General features: G+C 53.3%; 1 protein-coding gene across 1 annotated transcript in view; it reads right to left on the bottom strand.

Annotated features, from left to right (window-relative positions):
- Window positions 1-14,637, bottom strand: part of NECAB2 (N-terminal EF-hand calcium binding protein 2) — a 48,232-nt gene that overhangs the window by 871 nt on the left and 32,724 nt on the right. The window contains 5 exon segments of the mRNA XM_009320858.1: window positions 559-733; window positions 785-864; window positions 1,048-1,166; window positions 4,167-4,236; window positions 12,282-12,345. Coding sequence (XP_009319133.1) covers window positions 559-733; window positions 785-864; window positions 1,048-1,166; window positions 4,167-4,236; window positions 12,282-12,345 — 508 coding nt within the window.

The following is a 14,637-nucleotide window of genomic DNA, read 5'->3' as shown; positions in this document are numbered from 1 at the left end:
GTGGGGGGGTGGGCTGAGGCTGCCTGACCCTCCCAGCTTGGTGGGTTTCTGTCCCCAGTGCTTCGCATGATGGGCTGTGCCCCCTGCTCTGCAGGGGACAGCTCCGAGAGCCGTTTGCACCTTCGCACCCTCCCATCAGGACCCTCTGCAAAAGCTCCCGGTGCTCCCAGCGCAGCCGACATCCCTGACACCATGTCCTCGCATCAGCCCCCAAAACAGCTGTCACCTTTTCACAGTCCCTGAATTGTTCCTGGGGCAGCAGGAGCAAGGGTACCCATCCCTCCTCAGTGCCCACTCGCGCCTTCCCAGCCCCGGGCACACTCTTATTTCCTCTGGCAACCATGACTGACATTTTTCTGCCCTCAACCTTCACGGCACCTCTCTGCCCCCACGTACAGCACTACCTTTCCCCTGCCCCCTTCTGCCCTGAAAGTGCAAACCTGGAAAACATCCCCTGCACTGCAACATTTTTTCCTTCAGTCCCTAGATGGAGTAAGACTGCCTCTGCACAGGCATTGCCTTCTTCCTTATGTTTTTTTCTTGTTTAAATAATTTCACGGTTAATCGTTCCACATTCAATAGCTGCCATCAGCTCATCAGATGTAATATCCTCCACCACCACCACCACCAGAAACCCGGCTCCCACCCACGGCCCGTGCACGCCATGGCACAGGGATGGGCATGGCCACCTCTTGGTCACCTCTGTCCCAACCAGGGCAGGGAGGTGGTGGGGCTGCAGGGAGACCCAAGGATCAGCCCCACACACGGAAATGCTGGCCCTTACCTTGTCCTCCAGCCTGCCGATCAGCTTGGCCAGCCTGTTGATCTGCCCCTCCAGCCCCTCCGCCTTGGTGTCAGAGGAACCTGCGCAGAGCCAGGAGGCAGTGATGGAGTGAGAGGTACCCGCGGGCACCCCCCGAGAGCCCCACTGCCCTCCAGGGAAGTCGAGCACCGCCTCTGTGCTGCGTTCGGGGCCGCAGCTCCCTTCCCCGAGCACCCCGAACCACCCCAGGCTGCCAGTGCGGTCTGAAAGTGGCCATTGCTTACCAGTCTGGAAGCTCTTCCCGTGCTCCCTGGGGACCATCCGGCTGGTGGGAGAGTAGCTGGGCACAGGGCTGTCGTACCAGCTGTCCATCAGAACGTGGCCAGCCTTGCTGGGGTAGTGCCTGCAACCAGAGAGCATACAGGCCGTCAGGCAGGGCAGAGCCGGGCACGTACAGCACGGCAGGAGCTGGCCCCGGCGAGCTGACATTGGAGCATCCTCTTTGGCAGCTCTGCCGCTGATGCCAGACCCCTTGGAGAGCAGCAGTGCCCGCACCGTGACCAGGCAGGGCAGGCTTCCCTCCCGCACCATCCTTCAGCATCACCCGGTACAGGGAGTGGGTCAGAATTAGAGCAACATCAGTGGCTGCTCCCAGCAGCCGGCACTTTTCGTTCCTGCTTATGAAACACCACAGCACCCTCCCGGCATCTCCTGCAGCCCTTGGGGATTTTTTTCTCCCCTAGGCAGACACCCACAACATTGGGCATTTGGGCGCCGGTAGCTGTGCCCAGCTGGCTGGCTGCACCTTAGCGGGGCTGGTTTTGCAGTCGGATGGCTTTGGTGAGTAACACATGGGAAAAGTTGCTGTCACACGCCCGAAGTGCTGCCTGTGAGCAGGGGAAGCCTGCCCGCCTGGCAGCCTGGTCGTGCATCCCACCGAGAGGCTGCGGGTGCGTTCTCCTGGAGAATGGAGACACAGCCACCGTAGGAACTCCTTCACCTTGCTTCTTCCTCTGGGGCTACAAAGCCCATTTGGCCTGGCTCATCCTGCAACACCTTTTGGAGAAAAGGAGCATGTGCATGCATGTGTGTGTGTCCATACGAACACATACGCGCTCATGCATGCATGTACCCCTTGAGACATCACCTCAGCTGGTGGTCCCCCAGGCCCTCCTTCATTTGCAAGCCAGAGAGGATGCTAAGACGTGCCATCCCCACAAAGGTTTGCAGCTGCCATCCATGTGAGGCGAGATGGGATGGGTTTGGGGAAGGATGACACTCTCTTTCCTTCCTCCTCCACCGATGGGAAGGCTGAGTCGCAGAGGGAGAGGCTGAGCTGCTCAAGGGGTTTCCTTCCAGCGAGAGCAGCTCCATGCCCGGCTGCCCCTGGAGCCCTGGCTCCTCTTGGCATCTCTTGCCAGCCATGCGATTCCCGGCTGGAGGCAACATGCTGAGCACTGGGGAGCTGATGGGCCCAACACCGGCCAGCATCGTCCCTGCCCTCCTGTCCCTCCCCAGGCACCCGGCTCCCTCCAAAGCACAGCAGCCGGGTGCCCTCTCTACACTCCCCAGCTACCCCAGGCAATTTCGGCTGGCTCCTTCGGTGCCAAGGGAGCAATGTCCGGGCTGCTGTTGTCCCCCAAAATCAGCCAGTGTGGACTTGAAGATGCACATGGGAACACGATGAGCGGATCTGGTCCCCAAGACCATCCCCAAGATAAGGAAAGAAGAAGAGCGATAAAGGTGGCAGAAACATCCCCGTTGCTACAGGCTGTGCAATAATCCCACTGCCGGAGCTGAATAATCTCTCATCAATCGGCAGGAAATTAGGTGAGAACAGACAGACATTTCTTTTTAATCACAACTTAATGAGGTGCCTCAGGCTTGGATGCTCTGCTCTTGCACTTTGTTTTACAGCCCTTTATTTTGGTGCTTTTTAGGCCACCTCTTTGTCTTCATGTGGATGCATGAAATCATTTTTTGTAGTGGGGTTTGGGGGGTTTTTTTTTGGCTATTATCACCATGAGAAAACAACTACAATATTCCTCATTATGAACTGCGTCCACACGTCAGCAACTAAAAGCCAGCAAAGTCTTTCATGGGCTCTAATTGCTTTGTCTGATGTTGGGCTTGTTTCCTCCTCATTGTTTCCCAGGAGCTCTTACTGAAAAAGCAAGTTTTGTACAAGGTTTGCCACAGGCCAGCGGTTTCCTTCCAAAATGGGGAGAAGAAAGCAATGTGGGTTGATGAAACCCAGAGCATTCTTCCTAGGAAAGCTGGTGAGATGTCACCAGAGCGGCCCAGGGCCTCACTGTGTCCCAGGCAGCAACAGCTCCCGTGAGAGCAGCCCACTGCCGCCCGCCCAGGATGCAACTGCTGCTGATGCTAAAACCCAAAGCGCCAAGACCTGGCTGCAGTGAAGCATTTGGGCACGTCGGCCCCTGCAGTGTTCCAGCTGGGAGCTGGGATTTTCATTCTCTGTGGTCTGTGTGCCTTGGCCCACTCTGCCCGCCCGCATGGGGACCCCCACCCCCCCCCGCCGAGCATCCCGTGGCCTCCTGGTTTGCAGGTATGGCAGGAGAGGGATTCGCTTCATGAGCAGCTGATGAACGGTTTCCGTGGCAACCTGTCCTAGTTACAGCCAGTGAAAGCGGTACTCCAGGGAGGCGAGTGACACTGTGACACCAAGGGGGGCTGTGCTGAGGTTTGGGCTGTGCTGCTAAGTATCCTTTACATTTTAGCCCAGGCAGCACTTCCGAAACCTTGACATTTTCCCCTCTGTGTTCTCCAAGCTCGGTAGCATGTGCCAGGCTGCTGGGATGGGGACGGTCCCCTCACATGGGACCCGAGGACGGCAGTACCTGTCCCCAGTGCACAAGCACCTTTCACCTCCGTGGATGATTCCACCCGCTGGGTGCCCTGGCAGGAGAGACAGCATCCCTGACATGGGAAGCCGCCCGCTGCAGGCTGTCCCCAGCGCACCCCAGACACAGCCACCCTGCTGCTGGTGCTTGTGTTTTACCCTGGACGAGACAGGTGGCTTTGCTCAAAGAAGCAGCCCCGTGCACCCAGTGCTGCCCAGCCCGGCCCCAGGGTGCTGCCCCCTTGTTTGCATCGCCCCCCCCGCACCGCTCGTGGGTGAAGGGGTCAAGAGGGACCCTTAGGGCTGTGGGAGGGTAAGGGACAAGGCAGGACAGAGCGGCAGAGGAAAGCCCTGAGAGCTCTCAGGAAGCCAAGAAGGGAGGCAAAGAGAAAGGCACCCGCTCGCCCGCCTCCCCTTTGCTCCTGCACACCGTCTGCTGCATTTTCCCTCGCCCCACAAAAGCATCCTCCTCCTCTCCCTCCACCCCCCTCCACCGAAATCAACTGGGAAGCGGAGAGGAGGGCAGGAGGTGCCGCAGACCTGGCGGGGTTGGTTTGCTCGTCGATGGCGTCCACGGCACTCTCCACAGAGCTCAGGCGACTGGGTACACCTGCCAAGGCAGACAGCGAGCACGGTGAGACCCAGCGCCGACTGCCCAGAGCCGGTGGGTACCCCGGCGGGGTACAGCGTCCGTCCAACATCCCACGCGCAAGCTGGTCCCCTCCGTGTCCCTGACTGTAAGGGCCACAGGAGGAATGAGCACACACTGTCCCACCCCACGGGAAGCATATAGCCCTCCAGTATCCGTGGGTTGCCCAGCATATAGCCCCTCCAGCTTCTATCACCCTTGGGACAGACTTATAGAGGCTGTGGCGGGAGGGAGTGTGGGCAGCGAGGCACATCAGCATTGCTTTATTTATAGATAAATATTTAGAGATAAATAAAGCAACGTAAAGAGGCGATTACCCAAAGCCCATAGTTGCTCTCTTTACTGTGATCTTAAATTACCTTACTATTGCCTCGCAGGGTGAGAGCCAGCGGGTGCAGGTATGAAAAGTGGCACCTCCTGGGTGCTAGGGAGACCCCTACGCCGAGAGCTTCAGCATGTTACTTAGTGCCTCAGTCCATAACGGTACAGCCAACCCAGCGCTAAAGTAAAAGGGGTTTGGGATGATTAATATGGCTCTCACCGGGGAGCTGCAAGCTGAAGATGCCTTCAAGCCAGCGGCAGAAAGCTCTGGCAGTCCCCACCCAGCCTCCCTCCCTTCCTGCACTGTGAGACAAGATCCTCAGCATATTTTGGCGTTAGTTTGGGTTTTTTTTCCTGAAGAGGGAGAAAAGGAAAGCTCTGGCCATTTGGGGCCAGAGGCAGGATGGAGGTGTTGGACTGGTTGGAGTGGTGTTGGGCCAGTGTTGGACTGGTTGGGCCAGTGTTGGACTGGTTGTGGCAGTGTCGGTCCGGTTGTGCCAGTGTCCCGCCTGTGCCGGTGGCTGGCAGGAGGTGGAGAAGCAGGACTGTGCCATGGGCAGAGCGCGGCAAGGCTGTGCTGGGGAAGGGGCCCTGGGTGAGCAGGAGGCAGGCTGCTCCCAGGGAGCTTTGGTGGAGGAGGACGAGCTGTTTGAGCAGCAGAAGCTCCTGGGGTAATCCAAACCCTCCCAAGACAGAAAACACTTAATAAAATGTTTTAACAGCACAACTGATCTGCTTAAAGCACCCAGGGCCCCTTCCCCAGCACAGCCTTGCCGCGCTCTGCCCATGGCACAGTCCTGCTTCTCCACCTCCTGCCAGCCACCGGCACAGGCGGGACACTGGCACAACCGGACCGACACTGCCACAACCAGTCCGACACTGGCCCAACCAGTCCAACACTGGCCTAACACCACTCCAACCAGTCCAACACCAGCCCAACTGGTCTGACCCCAGCCCAACCAGACCAAGACCAGCCCAGCCAGGCCACTGGCCGCATCAGGTCTGGCTGAAGCTAGTCAGAGCTAAAAAAACTTGCAGTGAAAAAAAAGGCTCCTCTAAACCCAAACTCAGTAGCATCACTTTTCCCCCAGACCCTTTCCAACCCATCAGTGCCTGCTGGGACAGCACACGGCCCAGGCAAAACCCTGTGTGCCGGCACCTCCTGGCATGGGACTCCAGGACTCATGACTTTTTGGTGCCATGAGCCAAGGACGGACCCACCCGGCTCCCTGCACGCCGCCGGCAATGACCAAACTAAGGGGTGAGACCAGAGTGGTCCCAGCACCACCAGTTATATGAGCACGCTGCAGCACAACATGACTACCCCAAGCTCCCCAAAGCAAATTATTCTTGTTTTATGGCAAAGCGATTAACGAGGGTTATTTCCATGGCAACTGGAGCAGCTCCGCAAGAACCCGGAGGACCTTTATCTCCTATTTTAAATCATAGAAGAAAAATGAGCTGAAGAAAATCACTTCTGGGAAAACTGGTCGCAGAGCTGATTTCTCACCCCTGATTTGGTAGGGGAGCACAAGTTTCTTGATGGCTTCTTGAGCATCCAACTAGCGTGGTGGTTAGTGACTTCTCTCTAACACAAAAAAACTTGCTCCCCTCCCCATCACAGCCGCAGTGTTTCTGGGGGACACACACAACGCGGTGATCATCGCCGGACAATGATGCTGAAGCAAACTGCCATGCAGTGTGCCATATTCATGATCTCCTGCAGCTGTTCACTGTAGCACCATTGGGTGGCAGGGAGGGAGATGTAAGGAGGGCTGCATCGATGTGCTGTGTTGCTCTTTCACCAGCACAGCCTGTCCCAGGACACCGGTCAAACGGAGACGGGACCGGCTCAGGGCACTCCATGGGCTGCAGCAGATCTGCATGAGGACCAAGCAATGGGATGCTCCTCAGGTTTGGGGGATGCACTCAGCAGTGCACACGGGACCCTGCCACCTTTTGAGCCTTTCTACAAACAGGACCATGCTCCCCTCTGCAGCCCCAGCGCTCCCCAGCACAGCCCAGCGTGCTCCACCAGCACCACCATTATCCGACAGCCGGGCCAGAGGGAGGAAAGCTGGCATCAGTGCAGGATACGGGGAGATGCGTCAGAAGACTGGGGGGGGTGCGCGGATCTCCCTGGCCAGGGATCGTCAAAGCCTCAGAAACACAACCCTTAATACTGAGTGATCACCTCTGAGTTATCTCCTTCCTCCACGGCCTGGCAGTGTTTGAAAACAAGGTCAGCCAGCTTAGAAAAACCCGCTCACCTGCTGATCGTTAACAGTGAGATTCATAATGCCCTGAAGCCAAGTGCAGATGGTGCGGCACCACTCGCCCATACGAATGAGCACGGGACAATGAGCATGATGGAGCAGTGTCCCCATCCGGGCTGCCTCGAGACCGCCTCTGCCTCGCCGGGGGGAACCGAAGATCGATGTCTCCCTCACTCTCTGCCTTGGGATTTTGCCTTATTTTACCAGGGAGCGGAGCTGCAGGTGTCGTGCCACGAGACCATGCAGTCTCCTGGGGCTGGTTGCGCTTCCTTGCCTGCTACAGAGGGTTGCTGGGCTTTTTGGACCAGGACGCCGGTGCCACCATGCCGAGCTCGGACATCTCCTGACAAGTCCTGCCCGGTTTTCCCTCGCCCCGTGCAGGCAGGGAGAGTAATGAACAGCAAGCCTGGGACCATGGATGCAGCAGCTGGTGGAGCACTGCACCGGGCCCCGCTCCGTGGGAGGCACAGGCACCAGCGTGAGACAAATAAACAGCAACAGAGCCAAGGGAGTGATGTGAAAACATTTGATGAGCATTTGGATTGGGAAAAAAAAATTTGAATGCAGCCACAAATATTCCTGGATAGCTGGACAATCTCTGTTCTCTCTAGAAAAATACTCACAACTCGCTCAGAACGTGCACTATACACTATATATAGGTATGTATTCTTTCCAAGCACCATATTACACATATACACACAGACATACATGTCACATCCGAACCAGTCTGTATAGACAATGTATTAAAGTCACTGTCAAGGTACCTCACCCTTCATCTTCCTCTGCCGGCACGCTTTCGAAAGAGCGCTACACTGGGCCAGATCCACCCCTTTGCCCAGGCAATTATTTTATCATTTAATACATCTTCCACTATTCACACTCTGGCTAAGGAGGGTGTATTAAACTAGTAAATCTCCTTGGCAAAGACATATCATTGCATTTGGGATCTGAAACAACTTCTTTCGCAGTTCCCCCCCTCCACGGCTGCTCTCCCCGCGCACGCCCCTGCCTGCAACCAGCAGCCTGCCCGTAATGAAGGCATAAATATATTAATCAGGTGCTCAAACAGGCTCTCCTATAATTACAGATAGGTTTTGATTAACTCTCACACCCAGCCATCCTCTGATTGCTGGCGCTGGGGATCTGATTGCTGCCTCGGCGGAGGGCGGCTGTTCCTGTGGGCTGGGGGGCTATGTCCCTCATCGTGGATTTAATATAGACCCGCAGGCCTCTGGGAGCTGCTGCCGCTAAACACGGAGCTGTGCGCACTCCTTCGAGTGGCTGATTGGATTATTCTTTTAATTAAGAGCGCAGGTTTTCTGGGACATGATTTGCCCTGCCGAGCCTGGGGGCTGGATGCAAGCTGGCTGGAGCTGGGGGCTGCACCCCACCCCAGGCCCCAAGACCCCCACTGCTGCTCCAAGCACTACTGCACTGCAAAGGCACAGTAATTCCCCATTAATGTCCCTTTCCAGCGAGACCTACACCACCACTGCCTTGTCCTCTTCTCCTCTGACAGTCATCCAAACCACGTACCACATCCCCCACGGATGCCCCAAGCCCGTCGACTGATTTTACACCCGCTCCTTGCTGTTTATCCCACACTCAGTTTCCCTTCCAGACGTGCAAAGAGTGCACCACTGCTTCTCCATTTCAATCCCTACATCAAATAAATGGGCTAACGTGCTGCTATTCACCTCCTCTTTGCTGCTGCTCTCCAGGACTCCATAGCCTGTCTCCTGCAAATGCCACCAAACAATTTCCTGATCAATCCTTCCCATGCCTCGTGTGAACAGATTGCTCTCCCTAGCAAAGGAGCCTGCCCCTTTTGGAAAATCATATTTATGAAGGTGCAGACTATGCTGAGTGCTGTCTGATCACAGGGACTGGCTCCGGGTCCTAGAATATAAGGCTGCGAGAGTATGCGTAGTTAAATGTTGGGATTTTATTACCTAACTACAGCCTATAATCTTGGTTCAGCTTTAGGAAAAATCATACAGGTCGTTCCCACGTTCATTTAAATCAGCCTAACTCCCTACATCGAGATTCGTTGGATGGATGGATGTTGGGTACAAAGCTACGCCAGCTGGTGCAGAGGAATATTGGGGTGTCCGTGAAGATAAGATGCTTTTTGGCAGGCCAGTAAATCCAGTAGCTCTGAAATTAAAACAACGGTGGGGTTTTTTTCCCCTGCTTAACTAACCCTGGCCATTTGCCAACCCAGTTGTGACATTTGCTCTCAGGAGCCAGGTCTGAAATACGTGTGCTCAGAGGCTTCTCAAAGAGCCCTCTGGCTCTCCTCTAGCAAATGTCTTAGTTGGCGTTGCAAAAACAAGTCATTAAGAAGACCAGCTCCAAAGGAATACTTCCCATCGTCTTATTAAAACATTTGTCAGTCTGTCCTAGGGAGATTTAATGAGGTTTGGTCTTATTACTTCCACCCTGAAGAGTTATTTCCTCCCTGCTTTGCTTGAGAAGTTAAAATATTTATGGCGATAATATAATAATTGCTGCTCAATGAAGCCGCTTTGTGCCAGAAGCTCTTGGAGGGGTGCATCTCCAAGCCTGCTCTTTTCCACCCAGCTAGTCCATTAGTTCAAGGCTAGGAAGACTTTGGTGTCACAGATACTACCCTGCTACAGAGTGTTTTGCTGGCAAGCCTTGGTGGAGGAAGGAGCACGGCGGCTGCCAAAGAGGCAGGAAGGTGAAAAAAGGCATCTCTCCCTTTGCTACATCCCCAGCCGCCTGGCCTTGACGTCTGCTGCTGCAAACGGGTGGTTGCGTGCATCTGCAGTGAGGAGCAAACGTAAAAGCCGCGTCAAAAGGATGGCCTCAAGATTTCTGCAGGGGACAGCTCTCAGGAGAGCCTCGGAAAGCGTCACCGTTTGAGAAACTGGGGCATGAGCCAGAGACATTGAAAAATGAGAGAAGGAAGGAGTGGGAAAAGGACAACTTGCTTTAGTCACAGGTAATTGGGGAAATATTGCCCAGTGTTGGGTCCTCTGGTCAGTTGGCTGAGGTGCGGGCCCCGCCTCCAATCCCGCTCTTCACATCACAGGCTTTTTATGTGCCTGCAACGCACCTTCCCACACACAGCGGGTGCACACGTCGGGGCACAGGCTGCTCAAAGTCCCGCCACGGCTCTTCCAGCTTTCCATTTCCATACGCACCTGCCCCAAATCTGCCCAAATTCTGGCACAGATTAATGAAAACACCCTTGGGATGTGTTACCTGTGCAAATCACAGCTGGGATTTTCGTGCCGTTGAGTGCTCGGACTTGCCAACAGCGGCGTCGAGCATCCCTCACCGGGCATTGCAAACTGATGCCTAAAACTGGGCTCTCATGGCCGTGTTCCTGTGGGTATCAAATGACTGAAAAAGGAGATTTTTCGATGTTGTTAGGCATCTCAAAGCTTCTTTGCTGGCATTTTTAAAGGTCACTATTTAGCTTGTTAAGACTACAGGTTGTAAACTATAAACGATTCAGCGCCACCCACGGACTCGGAAACCCCCTGCAACAGCCCTGCACCCTCCCTTTGCCTTGCAGCGTTACAGCCTGACCAATGAGGCTTTCCAGAGCTGGTTTTCAGTGAGATTGGCCAAATTGGCTGACATTTACCAAGCCTGGGGACATTGACGGCTTCTCCAATTTTTATTAACTCAAATCACCGCCGAAGCACGGCCACGGAGCGATGGCACCGAACCGAGGAGGCTTTTCAAATGGAAACCAAAGCCAATTCTGTTTCACCCACACTTTTCCTCCAGTTAAAAAAAATCCAACCCAACAACAAACCCATTGCCATGCCATGAAACACCCCTGTCAAACCTCATCCCGGGATGACGGAGAGGTTATCTTCCACCCACTCAGCCCTTTAAAAACCAGGCAAGTGTTGCACTGTAACCTCCAAGTGGCTGATTTAAATTTGTTGCTCATAATTGCCTGTTTTCTTCCAAGAGATATTTTCTTATAATTAGAATAACACTCAGACCTGCCTCTCGCTCCTTTCCCTCCCCCCGACTCTTAGATCCCTTGAAAAGCGGAGACCCAAACTGATTGCCTGGCACATAATCAGTAGAAGAAACCTGAAGAGAACAGACACTTAAATAGTTGATAAATGAAAGCATTAACATATGAAAGACCCTCAGCCTTCCCGAAACAGCTCTAAAAAAACAAATGAGACACCTGCTTAGATAAAAAAACATGACGACGGCATCACACGGGTTTTAAAAGTCTTTTGCTATAAAATCCTCCTTTTATAAATCTCGGTGTTGGACCCTTCTCAGCTCATGTTTGCCTTGTCCCATCCTGAAGGTCTCCTGCCATGGACCCTTCCCAAGCAATTTATCACAGGACTTCCCTCTTCTCATTATTAGAAAATCTCCGTGCTGCAAAATCATCCCATCGTTTCTTGTTGCAGCCACGTGGATGTGAAGGGCAGGTAACTGTTGGCCCGTGCATGTGCTATACAGCACACCCCCTGAGGTGACCTATGGATCAAGAGGCATATGGCACTTTTGCACCCTGTCCACTTAGCAGGCAAAGAACAGACTTGGAAATGAAGAGTGGCCTCCTCCTTCTGAACACGCTGGCTATAATTAGTCTTTCCCTTCACACAAGTTCCTAATTAGCTGTATTTAGTATCCAAAAGACTAAATTAATACATCTTTTATTTCAGTTTTCCAAGGAAAGTACAGATTTTATTTTCCAAACAGGACCTACTCAAAAGACCCTGCAGATGTAACGACGTGGGATGGTCAAGCTGCTGAAGGCTCACCCTGGTTGTGCCAGCTGGTTACACATTGACTTGGTCCCTGCCTTTCCTTTTGGTGGCTCCTTCAAAGCTGCTCTCGGGCTATTTGGCAAGACCACAGCACTGACGTCTGGTGGATTTATTCCCTTCACCATACAATTTATCTAATCCCAGGAGCAATAGCCTTAAAACAGGAGGGAGGAGGAGGAAAACCATGTAATGCAGGAGGTCCATGAGAGCTGGAGCCAGGGCAGCACGAGCGGGACCTCCAGAGAAGATGCTCTTCCTTCTCAGAGCGAGAGGAGGGACATGAATTTTGCAGTGACAGACAAGCAGAAGAGCAGTGAATAAACATCTTCGTCTAAAAATAAGCTCCAAGAGAGACCTTCTTAAGATTCACCTCCCTGCCAGCCCCGCTGTGCTCCCCAGCAGTCTGGCAGCCCGGCTGGATCTCACGCACAGCCCTGTGGGGCTGGCAAGGAAATCGCTCCAGATGGCATCGCACAGAGAACCGGCTTTCTGGTCTAGAGTCTGAACAGAAAAGTTGGGGAAAATGCAGTTCTTGCAGAACTGGAGTAGCACTTAATTTGCAGTGCAGTTTTTTCTTTAATTTCAGAGAAGAGCTGCAGAAATACCTTCTGAGAAGCTAAACAAATACGCCTTGTTTCCTTTTAGATTATTCTTGAACTGTAAAATTCCATAACTTTTCCAGAAATCCACCTCTTTTTTTTTTGCGATAGAAATTGATACTGAAACTGTATAGAAATGTATCATTCAAAATATACGGAAAGATGACAGCCTTTACCAATTCACCACCCCACCGCCACTCCTTTCTTTTTTCAGCCAAGACCATTCACCATGAGTACATCTTTAACTGCATTATAGGAGTGTTTCAAAGCTGGCATTTCACCATAAAATCACCCATCCAAGAAAGGGGCAAAAAAGCAGCTAATAATCCCTAAAACAACTCCCTCCCCATCAGGGTAGATCCCTGTGCTGCAAAGGTGAGGACAGATGATGCTCTGAGCCCCCCAGAAAAGGCAAACTGGCCATTTGAGCAAACGTCCTGAGCCCTAAAGAAGAGCTAACGCTTCCAAGGGGGAAGACGATGACAAGGTGTGCAGGATCTCCCAGGGTTCAGCCAGGTACAAAGTACCAGGAGATAAGCTGTTCCTGTGTTTGGCAGCAAGGAAGCCAGAGAAGCGCTTCTCCGAAGGAGAGCCTGATGTGCGGTAGGGTACGAATTTGCCCAGGAGGAAAGATGAAGCAACAGATGTGCTGCGCTGTAGTGGTACCCCACGGGCTTCAAGCCCGGACCAGGAGACCTCAGCTGATGCTCATGTAACCACCATGGCTTGGTGCGAGCCAAGTCGGGGCCAGATCACGATGTCTATGGGAAGCCCTGAGCAGCTCACGCTGTTTGGGCTGGGCACTACCCAGAGCTGCTACTGCCGTGTTGCTGTTACAGCCTGCCACGGGCCAGCCTCCTGCCGCAGCAAAGCACTGCTCCAGGAGCCTCAGACGACCTCGGTATGAACACCAAGTTTGTTCAGCAGAGTAGGAGAAAACCTGCTCAAGTAAAATGAAAGGACGAGATAAAGGATTAACTGGAGGGTGGGAGGAAAAGATTATTTTTAAGGATTATTTCTACTGAATATTTTATCTCGAGGTGTCATCATTCAAAAAAGAGCAGTATCAGATTTGGCAAGCTTAATTTTGGCAGGTAAGAATGCAAATGGGAGCACTCTATATTGCTGTTCTGGACTGTGCTATAAAACAAAAAAACCCATCCATCATTTTTAGCATCCAAGACTGGTGACAGATGGTGCTTGCTCTGGGGCTGTAACTGAGCGCCTCAAACAAGCGCTCCTTTGCAGTGTGCTGCTGGTGGCTGAAAGCTGGGGGAGACCCACGGCCACACCGGCACCAGCAGCGGGGAGAGGAGGTCTGCTGCAGCAGCTCCCACCGAGCCCCAGGAGCCCAGCATCTCCTGCTCACTGCGATGACATGTCATAAGGCAGAGACAAGAAGGGTGAATTGCAGCAGGAACAATTTAACTCACAAATAACGTATGCAAACCTATTCACCCGTACGTATACACCTGCTGGAGCATCAACAGCTGGTATTGAAGGTCAGTCCACTCAGTTTTCCCTTTATGATTTACATATGCTCTCATCTAAATAATGATTCTCAGGGGGAAATGCGTTTGCAGCTGCTTTGGGTACAGTGCCTGTCCATAAGACACACGTGTGGTATTTGGCACCCTGACACGAGAAGGCTCTCAGGGGGTATGTGATGTGTCACCACTTGGTCATATTTCCACTCCAGGTCCAGTAAATGAGATAAAAAGGATTTTGGCAAGTGATAGGCTGGCAGTGGAGCTGGCAGCAAGCAAGCAAGGAGTAAAAAACTGCCTTTCACATCTGCTTTTGCTCCCCTCTAGGACCAAAGGTGATGCTGAACATCAAGCAGAGGGTGGTCCAGGGCCACACGCAGGTCCTCAGGCCTCCTCCATAAATCCCTCCTGCTGCCTCTCACTCCTCCCTGAAGCCAGTCTCTGAATCCCCCCTAATTTGTCAGCACCCCCCTCCCCTGCTCTGCTCACCCCATTCCTGGCCTGAAGCAGAGCGGTGCAGCCTTTCCCCGCACTGTGTTCATGAGCACCAGAGAGATCAGCTCCATTTCATTCCAGTATGTGCATGGGAGCCTGTTGCAATTTCAGCTCCGATTTTGGGCAATTTTGCTTTCCAAGCACTCCCCTTCCAGCTGGGACAGGGCACGCGCCAAGGACGGTCACCAGTACTTCTTGGACCCATCTGGTGCCCAACAGGAGCATCTCGAGGAAGGAACAATTTGACCTTAAATCTGAGCTGCTTCGTCCTTGAGGGCGTTCCTCACTCAGAATTTTTGGGACTTCTTTGCAGCTTGCTTTTAAAGTTTGCCTCACTGCTAAAGGTCAGCCTTGCTAATGTTTCCATGCTCAGTGTTGCAAAATGCTTACTTGGCAAAAGCGG

Source organism: Pygoscelis adeliae, unplaced genomic scaffold, assembly GCF_000699105.1.
Source record: "Pygoscelis adeliae isolate BGI_AS28 unplaced genomic scaffold, ASM69910v1 Scaffold63, whole genome shotgun sequence".
Taxonomy (NCBI): Eukaryota; Metazoa; Chordata; class Aves; order Sphenisciformes; family Spheniscidae; genus Pygoscelis; species Pygoscelis adeliae.
The sequence above is the reverse complement of the archived record's forward strand: the minus strand, read 5'-3'. Positions and strand labels throughout refer to the sequence as shown.